Source organism: Gymnogyps californianus, chromosome 13 (genome assembly GCF_018139145.2).
Source record: "Gymnogyps californianus isolate 813 chromosome 13, ASM1813914v2, whole genome shotgun sequence".
Taxonomy (NCBI): Eukaryota; Metazoa; Chordata; class Aves; order Accipitriformes; family Cathartidae; genus Gymnogyps; species Gymnogyps californianus.
The window spans coordinates 195,634-220,309 of NC_059483.1; the positions used below are offsets into that span (position 1 = coordinate 195,634).

Genomic DNA, 24,676 nt, shown 5'->3' on the forward strand with positions numbered 1-24,676 from the left:
CAGCCCAGCCCTCCGGGCCCAGAGCCCCCCCGACGTGCGCAGGGAACGCCAACGCCGCCGCTGCTGCTGCTGCTGCTGCTGGCACAGCCGGAGCGGGCCCGCGGCGCGCGCTGCCCGCCCGAGCGTTGGCGCGAAGGCCCTGAGCGGCTCAGGTAGCCCCTCCCCCGCCGTCGTCCCCAGCCCCGCCCCGCGAGGGGGATGGAGGGGGCCGCGGCCGGCCTGGTGCTGGGAAGAGGAAGCGGGGAAACGCTCTCGGGCGGCGGCAGCGGCGGGCGGGGTCACGAACTCTGACCTTTCACAGGGGCACGGCACACAAAACAAAACACCACCACCCCCCCCCGCGCGGCCCCGTAATACAGACCCGGCCCCCCCCTTCCCCTCCGCGGACCCCGTTAGCCCCCTCACCGCCGCCGCCCTCACGGGGGGAGGGAGGGCCGCCGCTGGGCACCGTCACCCAACACCGGCCCGCCTGGGCCCGGGTCAGGGTCACCGCCAGGGCACGTTTGGCGCCAATTCCTGAGGTAAAAATCGTTTTTTAAAATTGAGGCGGCCCGGTTGGGTTTCTTTCGTTGGGGCCAGGAAGAGGGAGGGGGCGCGGGGAGGTGGCATCGGGGCCCTGTTCGGGACACCCCCGCGAGCGGCAAAGGGGAGGGGTAACGCTCGGTTTAAGGGGAGGGGGGGATTTTAAGGCTCCGGTATTTCGCTGGTAAGCGGGAGCCGGCCGTGCTGTAGGCTGGCCTACAGCTCCTGGAGAGAGAGAGAGAGAGAGAGAGAGAGAGAGAGAGAGGACCATTGTGAGGTGCTGGGTCGATCCGGTGCGGGAGTCCCGTTGCGGAGCCGCTGGGCTGGAATGTGGGCCGCCTGAGGTCGGAGCCGGTCCGGTCTCGGTGAGAGCAGTCTGCTGTCCGGGGGGTCGCAGGGGCGATGGTCGCGGCGATGACGAGCTCGGGACACGGACACAGAGAGAGAAGATGGAGTCTGAGCGGGCGGAGGCGGCGGCTTGAACCCGACCCTTTTACCTTTGCCACCGGGAGGGCGGAGGGGAGGGGGCGGCGGGTACTTTGCATACGGGGCTGACACCGCCGCCATCTTACCGGCCGCTTCCCTACTGCCATGCCCGGGCCTCTCATAGCCTGACATAAGGATATACCGGAGGGGAGGGGGAGGGGGGCCTAATGGCGGCGGCAGCAGCCCCGCCTGGGACTTGGCCGCCAGCCAGCGCCGCCATCTTGTGCTTAGTCGCGTCCCTCGGGTGTTTTCCCTCTTACTCGAGAGGCGGGGCCACCGGCCTTACAGGCGGTTCCCTCAACCAATCGGTGGCGTGTGTGGGAGTACTGCGTCTTCGATGAGGTCATTGGTTGGAACTGGGAGGCGGGAGGGAGGGGTGTGGTTTCATGGCGCGCGGGGCGGTAGCTGCATGAAGGCTCTTCAGTAGCGGGCCGCGCGGGGCGTTCTGCGTGTCGGCGGGCCGCGCCGCAGCCAATGGGGGCCGGCGGCGAGCGCGGCGGGAAGGCGGCTGTCGTCAGGCTCGCCTCGGCCCGGGCGGCGCGGGGTTCGGCGGGTCTGAGGTGTCGGGGCTGCTCCTGGCCAGGGCTTCGGCCTCGTTATTTTCTGTCGTATCAGTTGTTGCAAGGATTCCTGCCGGCTTCTGCCACAGTGGCGATGTAACAGAGGTTCCCGGCAGAGCCCAGCTTGCGAGCCCCGCCTTTCCTGTCTCCAGACTCCTGCTGAGGAGAAGCGTGCTGGCCTGCCGCTCGATGTAGCGGAGTCAAGCACGCAGTGTGAAGAACCCTGTTTCCTTAGACAAAGGAACAAATTTCAGTAAGCTTGAATTCGGCCTTTTGCCTTGTCCTCCTAATAGGGCCACGCCAATAGAATATCTCAAATAGAGTGTATGACTTTCTTTGAGATTTCACTGCAATTTAGGGAGAGATTAATGGATTTATGCCATATTTTGGACAGCAGTGTATCTACACGTACTGAGTTGGCTGCCACCCTATTACACTGAAAATATTTTCCTGGTGCTCCAGGTGCCTCCTTTGCAGTTTTGTAAGTTCCACCTTTTTTGTTGGTTTGTTTTGGGGATTTTTTTTTTTTTCCTTATGAACCCTGCTGCTCAAGGTTTTTGCTAGGAAGCGGATTTTGCCTTGTGTCACATTCTGGGAGTCATCATCATCAACAATCTTAGTTGGCATGGCTGTGTGTGGTCTCTGGGCTTCCAATTGGATTTGATCAGATAGCCTCAGCTTATTGCTGTTTTGGGAAGATCGCAAGTACAGAAAACCTTGGTGGATGACAACACCAACAGCAAATCTGTCAGAGCCTTACCACAGGAAAGACTTCATTGGGTCTTAGGTATTCTTATGAACAAAATATCTCATCTTCAGCTTAAAGCACTGAGAAAACAGCATGTTATGAGCATATGATTATCTTCCTTGCTGAACACAAAAAATTAATTTAAAATAAGAGAAAACACTGAAAAGGAATCACTGAGCAACTGAGAAACCATCTGTAAGCTGCAATATTAAATGGGTCTGGTGGAAATGGTTCATAAGCTTACTGTCCAAGTTGAACACTTGAATAAAAATTACAAACTGTATGAGAAAGTAGCATAAATATGATTTCCATAGGGAATATCTCAATTTTGATTATGCATTATTACAAATAGTCTTCCATTGACGTATACAAAATAATTTTCACATTTAATTTACCACAATATGATTTAATCTTTTTAACTTAATGAATTTTGACATTTTCAACAACATTAGCTTTGTAGAAGTTGCATTTGAATGGGGGGGTTGGTGCTAGAGACATGCATGCATTTTTCTGGTACATGTTTTGCTATTGTTCATAGTATTTTTTAATTTTATGTTAAATGATTGCTTTGCAAGTACCAACAGAAGGTTTTCAATAAAACATGAAATGGGCCAGCATTCAGGAATACCTTTTCATTACCTGCACCGGGGTCAGAATCTGAACTCTGGCTCTGTAATGAGCAAGTCACAATTAAAAACTGAATGCATGAATTTGAAATCTTAATTAAATTTACCCTTGGAGAAACACAGCCCTAATAATGATCATTAAAAATATATTGGAAGTGGTTTTTTTCTTGTTTCTTCCTTTTTGTTTGCTTTGTCTTTTTTTTTTTTTTAACCCTGAAGAGCATCGAGTTGAAGGTACAGACACTCACGATAGGACAAAACAATTCTGCAGTATTTTCTCCTCAGAGTGATAATACTATCACATTATAATGAAAAAATAGTTTAGATAATAGAAAATATATTTTAGATGTGACAGTTTATTTCCCTTATTGTGCAAGGTTACCGTAGGAATATGGATGAACATGGCAGTTTGATGAAATGACTCAATAAAAATTTGCTCAAAACAGCATTCTTAGATTGCTGTTTCGTTGTTCAGCACGTAGTGTAGAAGCAGTTTAACTGTAAATTTTCTCTTCCCTTGAGTTGAGGAAAGCACCTTAGAGATCTGTGAATTCCAAAAACTGCATCAGTAGTTGACACTCGAATTAGTCCTTTCTAATTTATGAAATTAACATGTCTTCTTTGGAGCTTAAATAATAGAGTAAAAATAGTGTATTAGAGGCTTTATAAAGTAAAAGAATAACTGTGTGCCTCGGCTTTCTGAACAGTATGGTTCCAGTATGCATGTACTGTACATATATGTGTATATATGTGTGCACGCACGCACACACATGCATCCATGGCATATTTTCTTATTTGTCAGATATGTCAAACAGTATTGTAAATTATCAAAAAATCATATCAGAGCTTTCTTTAATAATAAGGAAAAAACTAACTTTTGTGCCTGATGGAAGTTGCTGGCATCTTTTCAAACAGGTTCTCTAATGATCTTGTTTCACCATGGCAACCAATATGGAGGTGCTGGCTCAGCAGGTAGTGGAGACTCAGCAGGTGGCTGAGGTGAGTGACAGATGATATCACAACAGTTGGTATATGAGCTTTTGAAATGAAAAACATATTAGGGAGTCCTTGCTGTTTACAATTAAGCATAAATGGAACAGAAAATTTTGATAGAACAGTATTGCTTTACACTTGGGGACAAACAAGAAACTAGTGCAACCAGTATGTGGTTTGTTTACCTTCATTCTGGTGGCCCCCATATTAGGAATGCAAGTAGGAAATTCAACATGAAGTGCAGAGAAACTTGGCTGTATTATGGATTGTTTAAAAAAATTAATACAACAAAGTTTCTGGTCATTTGATCATTAGCTTGACCATTTTGGACATGAAAGGTTTCTGCTTATCTCTTGAGTTGTCATCTAAATCCAGAACAGTGTTTGAAGTTACCTGTTTTACTTATGCACTATATTGAATTTACAGTAGGGTGATTAATTTAAATCAGCCTTTATATTTTCTGCCTACATGTATGAGAAAAAGAGCACAAAATCTACTTAAAGTGATATTAAGTGATGTCTTGTCTTGATGTATATTCACTGAAGCTTGGATGCTCAACAGCTAAAATGTCTAAATCAACTCATAAACACTGAAACTGCATGTGGTCATGGCCATAGAAAATAACCTATTTATCTCCTTCAGTATGCAAACTTCAGTCAAAAAATAAACTAGCGGTTTTGTTTGTTTAAAATTATTTGGTTTAATATCCTTCAAATTTACTATGATTTATGGTATGATTACATAATTAAAGGATTTCATAAATAATGAAGGGCAAGTAGGCTAAGAGACCTCTGTAGACAAGGCCACTTTTCAAACATAAGTCTGGGGTTTTTTGACCTATTGAACTAAGATTACACCTGGATATTAAACAATTTTTTTAGTTCAAGAAGCTCTATATATGAAGGAAATATGTGTGTCATTGTGTTTTCAGAAATGGATTCGAGATTCCCTACTTAGAGCAATTTTTTTCTAAAAAATTTTGGTTCTTTTTAAATAGTGTGGAAAATGGCCTACTGAGTACCCTGGACATAACATCTAAGGAGTAGTTTCAAAAAACCCTAAAAATTCACACTGAAAACTGACAAGCGAATTTTCACTCTAGTTTGCTATACCAGGTATCAATTTGGCAAGCTGCATTTTTTAAAAACAATTCCAAACAAACTTGGAAATAAAAACCTGTAATGGAAATACTGGCAAACCGTATACTATTTTGGTAGAACTTGAGTGCTATAATCACATCTAAGGCACATAAAATATGTGACATTTGTAATTCCTCGTGCAGGAAATGCACCGTGGTAACATAGTGTGATGGTTGTATCTTGCCACTGGAGAGATCGCTCCATCTCAAGAGTGTATGAAGCTCTGTGATTTCTTCCTGGCCGGTGGGTAAATAGAGGGCTTCATCTCTTTATAGTATTCAACTCCTCCTTAAATTATATGCCTGTCCACTGCATAACACCATGAAAACTTTGTTCATGGCAAAATAGTTATAAGCAGCATTATCTCATTAAGATTTAATTAATGCTATGACCATGTTAACATTGAACCATTTCTTTATGAATGGCTGGCTGCCTGCTATTTGTGTCTTCAGTCAGATACAGTTTTAATACAGGTAAATACATTACTAGTTTTGTTGAAGTACGCTAAAATTCTATATTTGTACCCACTGTTTCTCAGAGAAAATGTAGCATGAAACTTGGCACTGGCCTTAAAAAATGAGAGGCTTTTTCAGAATATCATATTTTTCATCGATGAAAATTAAATGGAAGGAGAGAAAGAGTCATTAGTCATGCACTGATTTTTAAGTTATGAATGATGAGAGACAAGTTGCAAACAGGATAACTTAATGCAAATATTGGCAGGTTTAGCTATATCTGCATCATTTTCTCAACATAATTGCCACGTATGTAGTGCATGGGTTTATTGAGAACTATGATGCCAAGCCCCAAATCAGACTGTCATGCAAGTAGGGCATATGTTGTTTTTCATTCTTGAGCAATAGTTCATCAGGTTTGTTTTCCATGAAACTGTGAATCTATCACAGAAGTTACTGAGCACACTCCAGTATTGCATGTATTTTTGTACTTACTCTATTTTTAGGACTTTGTAAAATTGTCCTTGTAATGGTTTCAAATGGTTTCGCTGCTGTTGCTTGCTTCTGCCTTATAGCAGTGTTGCTTCTGCATTTTTCCAACTGTGTATTTCTGAACAGATTGGGTGAGAGAGTTCCATTTTTAGTGTCTGCTGTTGCCTTTACTTACAGTTCATGAGATTGGAGAACAGAGAGCAGCTAGGGGATTCAGAGGGAATTTCAGTAATTCTTCCTCATCCTGAGTAGCTTTTGAAAAGCATAAAAAATACTATAGCCTTAATGCAAAGATAAGTAACACTGCTTTTCTCAAGTATTTATTTAGTACTGTCACTGTGCAATATATCAGTGGCCCAGGTTCAGTCCCTGCACCAACTTAGCTTTGATTTGTGTATTGTTTAAGAAGATTGTATTTGGTTGTGGAGATGTATTCCCTGTGCAGTGCCTTAGTTTTTAATGCGAAGTTTTTAAACAGAACTGTCACTGGGGGGAGGAATAAGGGCTATTTCCTCTTTCCAACATCAGCTCTGATGTGAACTTTTACACAGGAAGAACTTTTAGTAGTTGCTAAAACTATCCCCTTCCAGCTCCATGACAGCCACAAACTATTCCCAGTGCATCCTTTTTCTCTGTCAGAGGCTATAGGGAGAGAGTCACAGGAGATAACTTTATTGAGGCCGGTGCTTCCTGGGATCTTGTTTAAGCGAGCTGCATTGCTGGAGGATTTCAGTTGCTTTCGGTTCCCTCAGTGCCCTGATAAGAACCTATCAAAACCTTGGGCCTTTCTGAAAGTGTGTTTTGCCATGGGACTGAAAAAATACCGGATATCTTTGTCACATACAGTATTTTCTTGACCGTCTTCAGATCTTTCTGACACGTTAAATCATAAGTAGTTCAGCAATTTAGGTTTAAGTCCAGATGAAGCACAGTGTGCTGAAAAAGAGAAATGTTTCCAATAGAAACATTGCTGTTCTGATGGAATAAATTTTTGCTTTGTTGTAAGAATTAACAAAGTGTAAAATATGGCCATTTATGTTTAATATATTATTATTGTCATTGGCCATTTTCTCATTTCTGGATCAGTTTTCAAGGTGGAGTTTTGATGCTGAGTCTTCTCAAACAATTTTTAGTTCAAACACAGCTTTTCTCAAGTTACTGTTAATTGCATAAGACCTAGACATACCATCAGCCTGAGAGGTATTTCACACAAAGTGCATATTGGAGTAAGGAGATCCTACATGGCTTATGCAGTTTGGCAGCCTCTGAATTCAAGAATGTTACCAGATGTGGCATAGCCGCTGGTGTAATATAGGTATTGGGGTGTTATGTAAGACGTACTCTGAGATTTTTTAGGATGCAAATATGCCAAGAATTGCAGCTTCTTCCATGACTGTTGCCTTCATATGTCTCGTACAAGATCTTGCACAGGCATCCTGTTAGGGCAGTTAAACTACAGATGAGTTCTTCTGTGGTAGATCTGAATTTTATCTGCCATTCTACAAAGGGCCCAAGTGGTCAGGACAGTTAATTCCAAAGAGTATCACAAACTTTTCCAGTAAGTGAAATGTATACAACAACAAAAGTAAGACTCTAAGGAGAATGATAGATATCTGAACTAATTTCTGAATAGTGTTTTCCTGTGAAAATTACTAGGTACAGTAATTTCAGAATTTCTCATTAACTCTGTTGTATTAAACATAATATATGCTCTTGCAAGCATTGTTCTATAAGAATATCACTGTTGAAATATTAGAAACTCTAAATTATACTAATTCTGCTTAACTGTGGGTGTTTATTACGGTAGCATAGATGATGTCCTATAAAAATAAGAGTGAAAGCCTTTGTAGCTGTAATATTTCAGTGCAGTATATAGTACTTGAGAAAGTTCCATCAAAAAAAGAATTACCAGGCCCTAAAAATCTAACATTACTCTTAGTTAAAGATGCATTTCATTCTTGCTCAAGTCTTTGAGATTTTGTGGGTGACTTAGGCAGTTGTGACAAAGCTGTTAACTACATTACTAACTACTAATGTAGTTCTAACTACTACTAAAGTAGTACTAACTACATCAGTACGCTATAGTTGGTAGGTTTTGTAATTTATTTCAAATTTTGATTACTTTGCTAGCTTGTCTTTTGATTCGGAAAACAAGTAACTTTTAGTCTTTTTTTTCTTACTATGTGTTTTTATATCACTTCTGCTTAAGTGTTACAAGGATTCCGCCTTCTCTTTGCAATACAGCTATTCCAGACTTCAGAGTTGGGAAGTCTACTTCTGAACAGAGGGTTGTGTAGTGATAAAGTGTTATTACATTCAGGATTTGGTTTTTGTCCCAGGAAAGACAGCTGCTAATCAGGTAATCATAAACGTCTTTCCTGAATGAATTGGACAAATAAAAGCCTAGAGTGACAAGGTTATTAAGTGTGGTGTCAGATAATAAGCACAAGGAAAATCCAACTAAAATTTTATGGGGTTTTCTCATGTTTTAGGTATAATACTTTCCTCCACACTGGATCATAATTAGTTGACCTAATATTTACATTGTACCCATGCTGTAAATACACTTCTGTGGTTACAGTAATTATTCATAGATATTATTTTTAGAGAGTTGTACAATAGATAATTGTGTTTTCTATCAAGTAAAGAGCCTAATTTCAATAGTGAGCACTTCTCTGTGCTAAGATTAGGAGTCCTTGAAGTTAAAAGAAAATACCAGCACTACTTAAGACGCCTCGGTCATGCATTTGTTACATGAAGCTTTGTAGTGGAAGTGCACTGCATTCAGGTTTACTGTTGTAAAACTTGTCAAGCACATGGTCATTTTTCCCAAAACTTCACGTACTGTAACTTTAACAAATTTCACTTTCTAAGAATTTAAAAATATTTTCTGTTTTCATCCATTTGTCAGCCTTCACTGCAGCCTCATACTAATGTTTTGTTATGGAGTTTAATTAATCACACGTGTGTCATGAACTTACTGTATGAATTCTTAAGTGTATTAAGACTGATTACACTACTTCATATTTGAGGGCCTCGGACTAGTTTAGAAAGGCTTATGTTCCTTTAAATACATTAGCTTGATGAACTTTAAGGCTAAAGATGCTCCACAGGGAATGTGATGGATTTTCCTTTCAGTTTTGCTGATTTGAAAATAATTGAAGATACAGGCAAACTCTTTTCTCAGATTTCATTTTGCTGTTTTACAGTTCACAGAGAGTGAGCAGGTTGAGGGGCTTAAGAACAGAGAACAGGGGGAGTGGGAAGCTTGATAACCTGGTACTATCTTCCCCAGATGAAATTAATCTTGCTATTAGACAAACTCCTTCAGCAGCTGGCAAAACAGCAGGAACAAGTCGATTCTGCTTCCTTGGTTACAGGGAATGATAGTGCACTTGACCTTCAGAGGAACAGGGTCACAGAGAGGGCATTTTAAAACATTACTGGCTGCTTTCTGTGATTGGAATCCTCAGTAATGGAGACTGGATGAAAATATCTGTGATCTGACTAAAAGTGACCTCGACATTTCTCTTGGATTGTTTTGCCCTCAGAGGTTTGCTAAGGAAAAGTGTAAATAAGACTGCAGGAAGAATTTCACACTGTAAGTACTAGAGTCTATACAGTGTACAGCTAGGCAGCTCCAGGAAGAAAACACTACGAAGTGTATTAAAGCAGATTATTTTTCCCTTGTCTCTTAAAATAAATGTATTTGATGTGTTTTGTGTAGGGAAATTAGGGGGTTTTGAGCTGTCTTTTACATTATATGTATTATTTTCTGACTATGTCTAAGTCACAGTGTTAGTGGTTACTTTTAAACGATTGTTGATTAAGTCTCTGTAAAATGTGGTGCGCTGAAGTTTTATATGATATACGGCCTACTTTGTTTCTTTCCTCATCTCTTGAAGATGAAGTCTCATTTGAGACTCTGTCCAGTCTTAAAGAAATTAAAGTGTATTTAATTTTTTTAATATATATTTTAGAATTACAGACATGTACCATCATTGACTTTGGAGGACTAGGTCTTTGCATGTACAGCTTCCAAAGCAGTTGCTTTAAACATGATACAGGTTTCATGGTTTCCTCTGAACAACAGATTAGAATAGTCAATGTTATGTTTAATCCACTCCTGTAAGTGAACCTGATATAATGCTAAACTGTATTATCTTCCTGTTATGAGTACTTACAAGCCATTTGCTTTCAGAATACTTTGATTCAATTTATTTGGGAGTCTAATTAATGATAGCTTAATTTTTCCTGTAGTATTTATATAAGCTGTCTGAAGTTAACCTTGTAAATCTGATAGAGCTTTTTTAGTGTTGCATATTCTCAGACTACTTTTCCTTTTTTTTTCTTTTTCCTTTTTTTTTTTTTTAAATACTTTTACTTAAGAAGTCAAATTTGGTGCAGTTGACTGGGTAGGGCCATAATAAAGCATCACATATTTGTCCACTTTGATCCTTTGTAGGTGTGTGACAGTGCTCAAGGTAGAAATTTAGCTGTCAAAGAAAATGACAGAAGATTTTTTTTTTTCTCCTAACTCTTGTAAATTGTGTGTTTCAAAAAATATGTTCCCTTTTTGCATTTGATTTATTTACCATGGTTGTTGTTTTGCTGTCAACCAATGGCATGTGTATTCAGTCTGGAAAATAAACTTGAGATTTTTAGTAGCAGTCAGAAATTTAAAGCTCTTCTTATTCCACTGAGTATTAAGTAGGTAAGCCTGAAAAGAAGGTAAAATTTTGCATTTCAGAGTCCTACACCATCCTGAGCATGTATGCATGTTAATAAGAGTATAAAAATAAATTATATGTGCACACTGAAGCATTTATTGGTGTTAGACAAATTATTCTCCATTGATGCACCATATCTTCTCAGCCAAGAAAAGACTAAAATGTTATCTGTTTTCAGTTTAATAAATACATGTTCTTGAATATTTAAACATGAAAATGACGTATCAGAATATAATGGCAGCTGATCTCAAACTTACCCAACTTTATAGAGAACTCACTGTTAGACTTAAGATAACCAACTCATCATCCGGTGAGGATGAGAAATAACTCATATTAAAGGAGACTGGAGTTGATCAGTAAAAATAACCTTTATATGAGGACGTGGTCCATTCTATAAAAACTGAGAAAGTGTTTTAAAGCATAAAGCACTAGTTTTCATATTGACATAGTACCTGGGACCACTGTTGTACACTAGGACCCCTTTGCAGCAGGTACTTTACAAACCCAGAAAAAAAAAATGGTTGTTTAATCCCAAAATGTTTGCAGAAGAATTTCAGTGCAGTTACCATATATATACTGGCATTCTTTTTATAAGTTGCTATAAATCCTTGAACAACATGGAAAAATAGATCTCTCTATTTCCATGCTGCCCGCAGTGCATCGTGGTGTAAGGTTCGAAGATGCTTCAAAAAAAGGCTAAGGATCCTATAAATGAAGGTGAAAGAATTGGAAAACAGTTTTAAAAGACCTTCTTGCTCTAATTTAGACCTTTTAAAGGGTGCATGGCTTAGATAACAATTTGGCATGGAAGATAAGGAGATCATTGTTCATATCTGTCCTCTAAGAGTCTTGATTTTGGGAGTCTTGGTTTTTTTCTCGCCTAGGTATCTTGTTTTCTGCTGCTGGATGCCTTGTATCGTCCAATAATTAGAAGATTCTACTATTTCTACATCTCTCCTGTGTACTAAGGATAATTAGAGATAGCATGTTTGATTTAGGTTTTACTTTTACAGTATATGGGACTACTTATGGTACAGGCAATAGGAGAATAGAACAGTATGGCTTCATTAAGTGCTTCCCCAAAGAGACTGCAGTAAATTTTCCTTGCTATCCAAACTGTTTTTTCTTTCTTTATATCACAAATGAACTTTTTTGTATATTAAACAGGAAAGCTTACAAAATTAAGAATTTTCCATGCAAGCTTAAATAATGACTGAATTGACACTACCCTGTTGTCCAACTATATAGGTTTTGATAAACAAATCATTCCAAGATTGTTTAGAAGAGGATTTAATAAAAACAACTTCTGAGCTTCCTGGTTTTGGCCACGTGTCGCTGCAGATATTAAACGCTAATTTGATACTCTCAAATGCCCATATAGAATGGAATTATTCTAATGAGTCATACACTGAACGCAGTCCTATAGATTCTGTGGGACAATGTAAATGTGTACTTAGGGGGTATTTATGAAAACCCAAATTATTGTTTACATTCACAATGTGCAAGTATTGTAAATTATACCATTTATTTAAATTATTTACAATTATTTAAAATGATGAAATTATCAAAATGTAAAATCTGTTTAAAAATGTAAGTAAGATTTATTTAGCATTAGGCAAACTTATGTAAAAATCTAGGCTGCTAAGTCATTGACATTACAGAACATTTTTCCAAAGAACAGAGTTTTGGCCTATATATATTGTTTTCAAATAAGTAGTTATGGGTTAAACTAAGTGTAGAAGAAATCAGTAGTGCCATATTCGGTTCATTCTTTTTATAGAGTACATCACTGCAGTACTTTATGCCAATTGAAATGGGATGTCTGTATAAATTTATATCGTATTTTAAGAACTTACAATGCTTGTTATTCAGATATGCTGCATGTGTAAAATTTGCTGTCAGCAGTCTTTTAAATATTATTGTGTTTTTCCATCATTTTATATAATAACTTTCAATAAAGAATGTGACTGAAAAAGTATCCATGTTGTGCTGTTGACTGTGGACAGTAACGTCACCTGTGGCGTTGCTGTAGTCTACACCAAAATAGTAGTGTCTTGTGTGCACTAACTGTTGTTCAAATATTTTTGCAACTTTTTTGAAAATACTGGTGAACATATGCAGTGTATGGCTTTAGAACCAAGTTATCTCCTTTGTTTTGAATTTTCTCATGAGTCAAAACATTGAGGCATGTCACGGACTAGTAACTTCTAAAATGCACCAAGAAAGCAGAGCTTTCGTAATGAGTACAGCACAAATAAGCATATGTAATTTTCTTCTAAGTTACTATATTAGAAGTAGCAGAATGATTTAGCTTTCCCTCTACTCTATTGAAAACAAACAAACCAACAGAGATCTGGAACTAACCATGTTCTAATTCTTCAAGAACATCCAGGATAATTTTGATACACGTTGTTTTGATTTTGTTCAGTTAAGCCCAATTTTTTGTGTGGTCAGGTTCCAAACTAAGAATGGCAAAAATGCATGTACCAATAGTGAGAAAAAATACATATAGACATCTACATCTGCAGATACTTCTCTGTGTTAAAGACTGATAGAATAGCTTCAGCTCATGTTTATATCTGAAAAAAACCCAGTAATACTAAATAAGGTACTTTTTATAAGCATCTGTATATCCTAAGCTTAATAAAAATGGGATTGGATGGCTGTGGGGAGTGGCAAGCAGTGCCTTTCTACCTGTGAGCTGACTGTGAGGACTAGAATACAAGTGCTTCATCTATGCCACATTTACAATTATTGAGAAGGAACAATTCGTACTAACAGTTGCATGAATAAATCTGAGGATGAACAAGCACAAAGTCTAAATATGCACAACTGTGGAATTATGTGTGTAAATGTACATTGCCAATGCCATATCCCTTCTGTAAACAGAAGATAAAGGCTGTCAAGGCAATGTTATCTTGCATGTTTAATGTAACATTTAACAGTTTTGCTCTGAAAATAGCAATGCAAGGGGTGTTTTTCAAGCTTTCTCTAGGTAGTCAGAACTACATTTGCATTATAGTTTGGTGCTCTAGAAAGTTATGGAATAGAACAAGAAACAATAGTATTCAGTTGTAGTGCCAAATTTAATCTGTCATGCTAGTGAAATCCTCACTAGAATAAGAAGAATTAACCACATGCACCTGAATACATGCTGAATATATTGGTGATTTGTTGGAGCATACATTCCAGAAAAAATCTGCACCACTCTGAAGTAGAAAAACAGAAATTGGGGAACAATAAAAAAGGGGAGAGGATATGAGCACACTGAACAACTGGAATTCTAATTTACTCTACTGTCTAAAGCACAGATATCCAGATAACCAGCCATCTTAGTTTTAACTTTTTACCTTTAAAATACTGGACAGTTAAAATTGTTCTTACTTCTACTTGAAAAATGAAATTGCTATTTTCTCCAAGTGAGCTGTATAGACACCACAGTTTCAGAAGGCTTTGTAGATGAAATACAGTCAGAGACATAAAAACTAAAAGCCATTTTGGTCAGACAGGAGTTGTGTGTGCTCTTCCAGCAGATTCTGTATATCTCTTGTACCATATATGTTTGTGGGATTGAGGACATTTTTATTTAAGGGCCTCGAGAAAGCTTTTCTAAATTTGGGCTATATGAAAATTAAAAAATTAGTTCATAAAATACTTTAAAATTATTAAATGGTGACATATTTAACATTACACATTATTTTGTATACGGTGTATTTTGTTTTTACAGAAGCAAAAAATGAGCCAAATATATAATTGAAAGTTGAAAAAAGTATTTCTGCATTTCAGTAAGCTGAAGGATCACATAGTAATTATCCGGTGATTTATTTGGGGGGAGTGGGTGATGATGGTTTGGGTTTGTGGTTTTGGTTATCTATCAGATTCATTCTGTTCCCAAAAAAAGCCAATATTCTGCTAATTCATTGAAAACAAATCCAAGTTGGTTCAATGACTGTAACCTTTCCAATAAATTTAGGTTCCATGCTATAGGGCCATCTGATCTTTAATAAATATATGTATTTTTAAAAGTGTTCAGTACTGTAACAGTGAATTAAAATTCTGTACATTATTTACAGGTGCAGACTGTTCAGACTTCACTATCTGAATCTCCAGTGATGACCAGCCCTTCCCAACGTATCCAGATAATTTCCACAGACTCCTCCGTAGCTTCACCACAACGCATTCAGGTAAAAATCCATTGATTAAGTAACTAACTATTACATCTTTTTTTTCTCCTCCTCCCACTTAGGTTTATACAAGAGCATGCTAAAGTCTATGGAAGTTGGTGAGAACAGATCATTTTTAGTGCAAACTAAAAATCTTTCTCCCTCAGCATGTATTTGGTGATGACGAGTTGGCTGTATATAATAATTGTATTGATGATGTAGTCAGTGGGGAATATTTGCAGAGGTTAAACTTAGCCTACGTATACAAATCTCCTGAGCTCTAGCTGTAGCAAATGGGCAGACATTGTCAACAGAACACCTAAGATCATCTCCAAGGGCATTCCTCTCTCTCTCTCTCTCTCTTTCTGCCATATTTAGGAGCCAGTGGGAGACTAGCCTATTTAGGATAAAGTTAGCCTTTGGGAATGCTGCACAGTGGGTCATTGTTCCTGATAGATAATATAAAGATACCATTAATGTATCGGAATGTATGCAGTGACAAATGATGTAAGAATTGTTAAGTATTAATGTTACTAGAGTGTTGCAGTACTGCAATACTGAGCTTTTGCCCTCCTTGACCTTGTTCTGTGCCAGTACAATACTCCCATGTATTTCTGCCAGAGGTGGTGCTGGAGAAGAGGATCTTGTACTCCAGGGCATTTGGAACAGTCCTGGCAATGCAGCCTCCATCACAGGATGGACTTTTCTTGGGATATGTCTTGATCAGGGTGGGTGGGTACTGCCCCTATGAACAGCCCTGAAAACGCTTTTAAAATTATTTTGACGTTGTCATTATACTTAACTATACATGATACAATTTTTTCTGTAATGTTATTTTCAAAGATTCAAATTGCAGCATGTATAATGATGTACATCACTAGTTTTTCTTATGAACCTAAATATCATTCACTTCTTATCCAGCCTAATTTTTTTGTCTTAGTTATTTATTATCATCAGTGCTTATATCTGATCTATGAAAAATTACAAAGAAGTCTCTATGATTTTTCTTTATAGACAGTACCAAGGAGATGTTCTTCAGTTATCAACAACATTTAGCTATGTATTTTATCTAAGATGTTATTCCTTAAAGTTATCAACAAAAGGTGGAATCACGCAGCCTTGTTTCACATGCTGATTCTCAAGATTCTGTTATGATGGAAGGTTTCTATTTTTGATACAGTTGTCCGGTAACATAATTTCTATTTTGCCTGCTAGAGTAACCATATCAAATGTATCAATATTTCATTGCAAGGTAGATGTTCTCACAACACGTATAACTGAAGCATAATGAATATTCAGCATTCATAAGGTAGGTATTCACGTTGCAACTTTTGTTCAATTCTGCAAAATAATCTATCTCCTTATATCACTGATATTTTTGGAAAAAAACTACGACTCCATAACGAAGGAGAATACTAGGATGAGAAAAGAGTATTCCTGCTTCCTCAGAACAAATACAGGCAATATGGTAGTGGTGTCAGTCATAATCCAAGATTAGATTTCACTGTGAATTGTCCTGTTAGTTAAGATCTATATGAAAATGATGGAGGCTGAAGAAAGCTCGGCAGGGAAAACTCTGAGGAGCTTAACAACTAACAGTTTTACAACAATGAGACTGAGCGGTAATGATTGTCCTTTAACCTTTGAGCTTCTTTGGAGTTTTATGTTTGTAGACTCCATGGATTCTGCACCTGGGACAGGGTAATCCTGGTTATACGTACGATTAGGGGAACGAGAGGATGGAGGGCAGCCCTGCGGAAAGAGATTTGGTGGTTTGGGTTGATGGCAAGTTGAATATGAGTGAACAGTGTGCCCTGGCAGCCCAAAGGGCCAACCGCGTCCTGGGGTGCATCAAGCACAGCATAGCTAGCTGGTTGAGGGAGGTGATTGTCCCACTCTACACTGCACTTGTATGGCCCCACCTCGAGTACTGCGTGCAGTTTTGGACGCCTCAATGTAAGAAGGACATCAGACTCTCAGAGTGTGTCCAGAGGAGGACGACCGAGATGGTGAAGGGTCTTGAGGGCAAGACTTACAAGGAGCGGCTGAGGTCACTTGGTTTGTTCAGCTTGGGGAAGAGAGAGCTGAGGGGTGACCTCATTGCAGTCTAAAACTTCCTCAAGGGGGGCAGTGGAGGGGGAGGTGCTGATCTTGTCTCTCTGGTGACCAGCGATAGGACATGAGGAAGCGGAATGAAGCTGCATCAGGGGAAGTTCAGGTTGGACATTAGGAAAAACGTTCTTCACTGAGAGGGTGGTCAGTCACTGGAACAGGCTCCCCAGGGAAGTGGTCACGGCACCAAGCCTGTCAGAGTTCAAGGAGCATCTGGACGATGCTCTTAGTCATACGGTTTAGTGTTAGGTAGCCCTGCAAGGAGCAGGGAGTTGGACTCGATGATCCTTACGGGTCCCATCCAACTCAAGATATTCTGTGATTCTATGAAATTTCTGTGACGCTGTCTCACTAGGCAGAGTATACCCTGCATATATACCTGCCATACATCAGCTGCAGTCCTTAACATTACATTTTATTCTTATTCTGTCTGGGATCCACTATATCTAACTCCTTTTGAACAGTTAAATGTGATAACGAGATCTCCTGATATCTCTTCATTATTAACAATATCACACTCACACTTTGCACAACTCTGTCTAGTATTTTCTGTCTGTGCGGCAGGTATGTAGATACATGTATATTACATACATATATATTTGGTTTGATTTTATTGGTTTGCACTTATGTAGGTAGCTGCAATAACTTTGTACCAGTGTAATAAATGTACAAATAGCAAAATAATAAATAACAAGGACAATTATCAGAGAGTATCATATAATTCTGAGACAGAATGGAAGGTTTTAAAACATAAAATTTACTGTGGCTCATAAAGTTCTTCAATGTGTTTTACAGATTGTGACAGATCAGCAAACAGGCCAAAAAATCCAAATAGTGACAGCAGTGGACTCAGCTGTGTCTCCAAAGCAACAGTTTATTTTAGCCAGTCCAGATGGAACTGGTGCAGGAAAGGTGATATTGGCAGCACCTGAGACATCTAATGCCAAACAGCTTATCTTTACCACCACGGACAACATTGTGCCAGGCAGAATTCAGGTAAATATAGTAATTGAGATAGACCATAGATTTTTGTTTTTCAGTTTTTGATTTTTAGATTATTTAAGTCTATAATTGCTTTAAGACAAATTGCAATAGTTTTCTAAAGATCTAATGACATGGGTTAGACCATACTAATTGTAGGCTTCGTTATTCAATCGTAAATCCTCCTGTCTTCATGTTCCTCATGCATTCCATTGCACTTATCACCCCTTGTTGTGTGTTCTCATTAAAATTCCAAAGACATAAGCAAATACTTAAGATGGTGCTTGTGAGGAGTGCCAGGATTTCAGGTGGTCTGTTCAAGAATCACAGATATACAGAGATAAAACTCACCTGAGCAAACTTACGTTCACAATGCAGTATCAAGACATTGCAGTAAAAGCTCTTCGGAGCAGAAGCTGTCCTCTGCTATAGTTGTTTGTGGGTCTTGAGCATAATCCAGACCAAGGGGAGCTTTGCAAAACAAATTATATAAACAATAATGTCTCTCTAGTGAAATCTGAGATTTATTCCTAGCAGTCTTAAGAAAAAAAAAAAAGGACAAACAAAAAAGCACCTGGTCTCTATTGCTACTGTTACAATAGAGAATATTTTACATGGAGAAGTATCATTCTTACATAAATATTTGAAAAATTGTATTAACAGCCTTTTTATTTTACTATGCTAAATGGGTTATCTGACGTTGCAGAGGGGTGGGGGTTTTTTTTAATTTTTCTGTGTTAAGTGGAATGTTCTTAACAGAAGTTTTGGAATCCAAGGCCTTCAGAGGCTAAACTGTTTCTATAATGGATCTCAGCTTCAGGCTATCCCCTCTGAACCGCATACCCCTGATAGAGAAGGGATAGATGGGAACAGCGTCTGAAATACAACCATCTTTGGCTAAAATATAGGAGCTGTTTGAGAGTAATTGCAAGAAGGGAAGAATATGGTTGACTGCACAAGTGAAGAAACGTATTTGTACTGAACAAAGCTAGGAGTTTTATTTGGAATTTGTTCTGCTATGACTGTTTCAACAGTCTCACTCTTGACAGTAAAAACTCTCATTAACTTGCATTTTATACTGCTTAATTTCATTCCACATCATACTTATTCTCAAATTCAGCTACCTCTTCTCAGTTGATACACCAGTCTTGTTCTGTAGACAAAGCTCCTTACTTTCACGTCAGAAGAAAATATTAGCTAATTACCTCTTTTTGTTCGGGAATTTTGTTTTAGATAGTGACAGACTCTGCTTCGGTGGAACGTTTGCTGGGAAAAGCTGATGTTCAGCGGCCCCAGGTAGTAGAATATTGCGTAGTCTGTGGTGATAAAGCATCAGGTAAGGAAGCATAGAAAGTAGTATTCAAGAAACTTGATTGAAAGGATGACTGGGATGAAGGGAGGAGGTTTCATGTATTATAACTGATTTTAGCCATGCTAATGGCAAAAGCAATTGAGTCTAAAATGGAAAAAGATAACGTTATACTTTGTATCTATACACACAGAATAGTTAAACTCTGCTTGAAGGAATATTAGTTTGTGCTTTAACTGGAGTGTGTGATAGATCAGCATGTGCTGCAAGACAAAATAATGATTGAATAGCTCCTGGTAACTGAAAGAGACTATTTGAAGCATTTAGTCTGGTTCCCCACAGCTATGGGCAACCAGGCAATAAACATGTCACCTAGAAAAGTCTACCTGCTCCAGGAAAACACTTCTTAGTGCTCTCTAACAAACTTAAGACTTCCCAGTAGATTTTGGTCTTTTACTAGCACAGAAAAAGGCAAGTAGAGATCAAGTGAATCCTCAGTGTTTCAGATCCATGCAGTAACAAGGAGTCTACGAGGTAAATTTTCTACATTAGCCAAGGAAGCAGACTGTGCTTTCATGCTACAGAGAAGACACCTTTCTGTCTTTGTCTCGCTTTCTTTTATTTTTTTAAATGTTTATGTAATTAAAACAATAGCAGAATTGATATGTATAGGAATTTTAAATTAAGATTTCATTTAAAATTTTATTGTAAAATTACTTATATTCTGAAATTACTTAAACTCTTAGCCTGTATGTTCTTTTAATGTATCCTATAATCTGTAACAGCAGATAGAATTGCATCTGTACTTGCCCAGAATGGGAGCTACCACTTCACAGGCCTCTCATTCAGAAATAGGCTTAGCCTTCCTCTCTTCTCTCCGCTCTCCCACCAAAAAGCCCGCACAATAGATAAACAAGAAACATCCTGTAAGATTTTAACAATGTTTTCATGGTCCAAAATGATGGTAGAAATACAAAATAAATTTAAAGGGTGACTTTTACAATGTTTTACTTGCTTAAGATAAATATGTCTATGCTAAAATATAAGTAATTTCCATCTGATAACAATATATATGTTTCCTAGGTCGTCACTATGGTGCTGTCAGTTGTGAGGGATGCAAAGGTTTCTTTAAAAGGAGTGTGAGGAAGAATTTGACCTACAGTTGTCGTAGCAACCAGGACTGTATCATCAATAAACACCATCGGAATCGCTGCCAGTTTTGTAGGCTTAAGAAGTGTCTAGAAATGGGCATGAAAATGGAATGTGAGTGTTAAGTACCCAATGTGATGCTGTGCCTACCAAATAATAAATACGTGGACTACCACTTTTTAGTGTGTTCTCTCCATTTCGGTGTATGTTGCTTGAAAGAAACAGAACTTTCAGCAGCGAAAGCATCTACTGTACCTTTCTTTCATCACCATTTTATGTCTGAGGTGCCGTAGTGATTTGTTTTGAACCATGTCTTATACTACTGTAGTCTTTGAGGAGCCCAGTTAGAGCTTCACTTAGAATGCATGTTACAAACACAGTGTATGTTTATAATACAAAATATTTTAATGCGGATGGACATAAATCTGAGTCTAATGTTCCGTGTTCAGAATCTGCTTTCCTTCTGGTTTATTTTTGCTGCTTTTTCAACCAGTGATATAAAGTAGTTGATGTCCTTTTTTTTTTCTTTTTAAATTTTTATATTAATTTGGTCATTTGTAATCATTGTATTAGGAGGCATTGTATAAACTGTCATATTTTAAACAATATAGTTTAATGTTTGTACGCAGTGCTTCGTACAATTCCAGTGCTGCTAGCATCCAAACTCCTCTTTCAATGTACTTTGTTTCCAGTTTATAGCACCTCTGCTTCTTCAGTCCAGCACTTCGTGAAGCCTATTATCTGGTTGTTTTGTGATAAATTTATGGAGAATTTAAGGTGAAGCAACAAGTAGTTTTCTTTTTCCACTCTGATTTAGGCAGGGTAAGTTCCAATCACTGAGTTCAAGGGAGGCAGAACTTCAAGCTGTGTAAATAGGGAGATCTTTGTTGTATTTACACTCTGGAACTCCAGGCTTGTAGTGATGATTGTTGTGCTTTGCACACACTGTGGTGAGTATAGGAGGAGGCATTTGTACAAGAGAAACTGCTGCATTTCCAGAAGCTAAACCTTTCTTATCCCAATATGATTAGGATATATGCTCACTGACTTTATTGGGCTTTGGGTCAGGTTTCTGATTAATATTTATGTATCCAAGCCAACAAAATGGATATATCTACTTTTAAGCCCCTAAAGTTTGCTGACAGTAACAATATTAGCAAAAATAAAATCGGGAACTAAATAACTCTTGCTGGTTATGAGGATAGAGAAAGACATATCCATGTATTTTACTGTTACGTTCAAAAGGGCTATAGAGGAGTGTTGAATTTTTTTGTTTCCTTGTTAATAACTACTGTATGATAAACTGGTACAATGAATAGCACAGAAATATTGTCTCCATTTATATTATGCCTTACATTTGCAAAGTGTTGTGAGAATTAATATTAGTACAACACTTTTAAAAATTCTTTATATTATCCTCATAGTCTTTTATTCATTTTATTATCCTCCTCTTCAGGTAAAAAATCGATGCAGTTGAATGTTTTGCCAAGCTATAGAGGAGTTTGTAAAGTTTAGTGACTTAGACTCCAGATAACTTTCTGTAATCTGTTTAATAATAATACCTTAATATTATAAAGATGCGCTTTTCACTTCCTTTAAAATTACAAAGTTACTGTTTCTTACTATTTTTGTTAAAAGATTTACCACACTTGTTTGGCACATTGGAGACTGAGCTTATTTTCTTCCAGTTATCAAGTAGAAATACTTTAAATTCTGAAAAGGTTAGTTTTGGAGCACTGTTCCCTAACTGGGTGGAATGAATGGATGTGAGTGAATTGCATATCATGCAGAGACTCATCTCCCAGGGAATTAACCTGCATCTCTCACGTAACTTGCCTGTCTTGACTTTTTCTGGGTTTGCATTGTTTTGAGTCATCCAGAGTATGACTGCACCTAACATTTAGGTATAGCTTTACCTGTAAAAAATAAATAAATAAACAATTTGAAAACACATTTTGCAGAATGTTCCATTTTATTAAATGCCAATGAAATAGCAAGCTTTGACTCCAGTTCAGCAAAACTTAAAGCAAATGATCAATCCATGACTTTCTTAGTTAAAAATGTACATAAGCACAGGTATAGTAAAATTGGAGCCTGTGTTTCTTCAGTCTTCATATTAAATTTTCGAGCTGATACACCATTATAACTGTGCAAACTAAAATCCTACTGTGAGAATTTTACTTTCTTTTTGTATTTTTCAGTTGAATTATTTCTTTTCAAATCTGCATGTTTCTATCTTTGTGTAGCGGTTCAGAGTGAAAGAAAGCCTTTTGATGTGCAACGTGAAAAACCAACCAACTGTGCAGCTTCCACTGAAAAAATCTATATCAGAAAAGATCTACGAAGCCCTCTAATAGCAACTCCAACATTTGTGGCAGATAAAGATGGGACGCGGTGAGTACCTCAGTTTAACGGGCCTTGTTTAAGGTTATTTGTGCATGTTACTTTGCAGGCACACCTATACTCTTCCTTACCCTCTGCTCTAAAGAATTGGACAGAAAAGAGCTCCAATTCACAAATCGTCTATTTCCATTACCAAGACCAACCTAGATTGTTCTGCTTCTCGTGAAAGTTTTTATGTCTGAGTACAGCTGGGTGGTTTTCAGTTCAGAGCTGGCTCTTGTCCAGCCAGGTCAAAGCACAGGCAGGGCAAATACGTGATATTCAAGCAAAAAGCATGTAGGCCTACGCTGTGATGCATTCAGGTTAGCACTTCTCTGAAATCAAATCTGCAAATGGCAGACTCGGTCTTCCTTCTCGTAAAGACAGCAGTAAAAGAGACTGCAGTGACTGCTGATTCAGATCCCAAGAGACCGGTTTCAACAACAGCAAAACAGCAGCTTCCTTTTGGAAGATATTCCACTATATGGAAGATATTCTGGGACTGTTCCCATGAGTTGTCTCCATAGGCAGTGGGTGTGGAAATGCATATCATAATAAATAGAGGCAAGATTTGTCTTTTTCTGAATAGAATAAAAAAGAACTCTAGGTTAAATGTCACATTTTTAAAACCGTAGGTCCAGTTAGTTTATGAATGGATAATAACCACCTAAAGATATTTAATATCAATTATTAATATCAATATTCTGTTTTTATATGTATATTTAATTTTTTATATATATTCTTTGTTGAACAGATGACACTGCAGTTAGGAAGATTAGGCTGGAGATTTCTTGAATTGTTTTTCAGTGTTCTCGTTTGCAAGTCAGATTGTTCAAAAGTGCTGCTCACAGACACATTTGCTTCTTTGAGATTTCCTTGTGCTACAGATCCCTTACAATCCTATAAACAATAGTCATTAAGTGTGACTCTCTATTATTTATGTAGGATTTAGATTTGCATAACACATGATAATTTGCTGCCTGTGGTAGTTCACAATGCTAGTTGTTAGTCTCAGACCCCTTAAACTATAAATTCCTTGTGGCCTGAACCTGTCGTGCGTGCATTTGTATTGGGTTATGCAGACTTGGAGTGTTATATAAGTAGCAAATAAAGTTACCCTTGCTGACTGCAAAGACTTCCCACTGTCTCCCTAAATTAGATACAGCAAAGGGAAAGGATGTTAGGTCAAAAAGTAGCAGAAGTAAAGGCAGCAGAGATTTTATGCAAACCTTGATTACATGACTGTATTTTGGAATGTAAAATATATTTTCTTGACGTAACTTTTTTCTTCAGTGCTGTCCATTGTCTAACTTAGAACGCACAGTTGTGCCTTCCTCCAAAGTCTAATGTATAACTCTAGAGCTATTAAGTGACTTCTGAGAGCATGAGAAGACAACAACTTCCCTTAAGACAGAACAAACGAGCATAAAAAGCGAATGAGAGGATATCTATTTGGGAAGTTGTCATTGCTTTTGCACAGGAAAGGAAAACACATTCCAGTCTTTCTGTCTTTCGAGCTACTTTTTGGAAACTGTTTCAGAAAGACTTAAGTCCTGATAAATAAACTCTGAGCTTCATTAAATTGTTAATTTAAAAATTGGTAATCCCTTTTATTCTGACATAGGTTGTTACACATCCTTCTGATTAATGTAAAATACTATTGACTGTCAGATGCCTTATGCTTTTGAACAGGTCAGCAGGTCTTCTTGATCCGGGAATGCTTGTGAATATTCAGCAGCCTTTGATCAGGGATGATGGTACAGTCCTCCTAGCTGCTGACTCCAAGGTATAATTCTTTCAGTTAAGTTCTGAACATATATATTAATTTG

The 24,676-nt window shown here is 38.3% G+C and overlaps 1 protein-coding gene across 4 annotated transcripts in view; it reads left to right on the forward strand.

Annotated features, from left to right (window-relative positions):
• The first annotated feature begins 1,741 nt into the window (after window positions 1–1,741).
• NR2C2 (nuclear receptor subfamily 2 group C member 2) overlaps window positions 1,742–24,676 on the forward strand; it is a 34,300-nt gene continuing 11,365 nt past the window's right edge. Inside the window, exons 1-8 of one of the 4 annotated variants that reach the window (XM_050904451.1) lie at window positions 1,742–1,821; window positions 3,858–3,941; window positions 14,825–14,935; window positions 17,822–18,022; window positions 19,241–19,343; window positions 20,400–20,579; window positions 22,712–22,859; window positions 24,540–24,633. In XM_050904451.1, the coding sequence (XP_050760408.1) occupies window positions 3,882–3,941; window positions 14,825–14,935; window positions 17,822–18,022; window positions 19,241–19,343; window positions 20,400–20,579; window positions 22,712–22,859; window positions 24,540–24,633 (897 nt within the window). In that variant the 5' untranslated portion in view covers window positions 1,742–1,821; window positions 3,858–3,881. Of the gene's footprint in view, window positions 1,822–2,274; window positions 2,356–3,857; window positions 3,942–5,217; window positions 5,318–9,600; window positions 9,623–14,824; window positions 14,936–17,821; window positions 18,023–19,240; window positions 19,344–20,399; window positions 20,580–22,711; window positions 22,860–24,539; window positions 24,634–24,676 lie in introns of those variants that run through there. The other 3 variants (XM_050904450.1, XM_050904452.1, XM_050904453.1) reach the window with 3 other exon arrangements.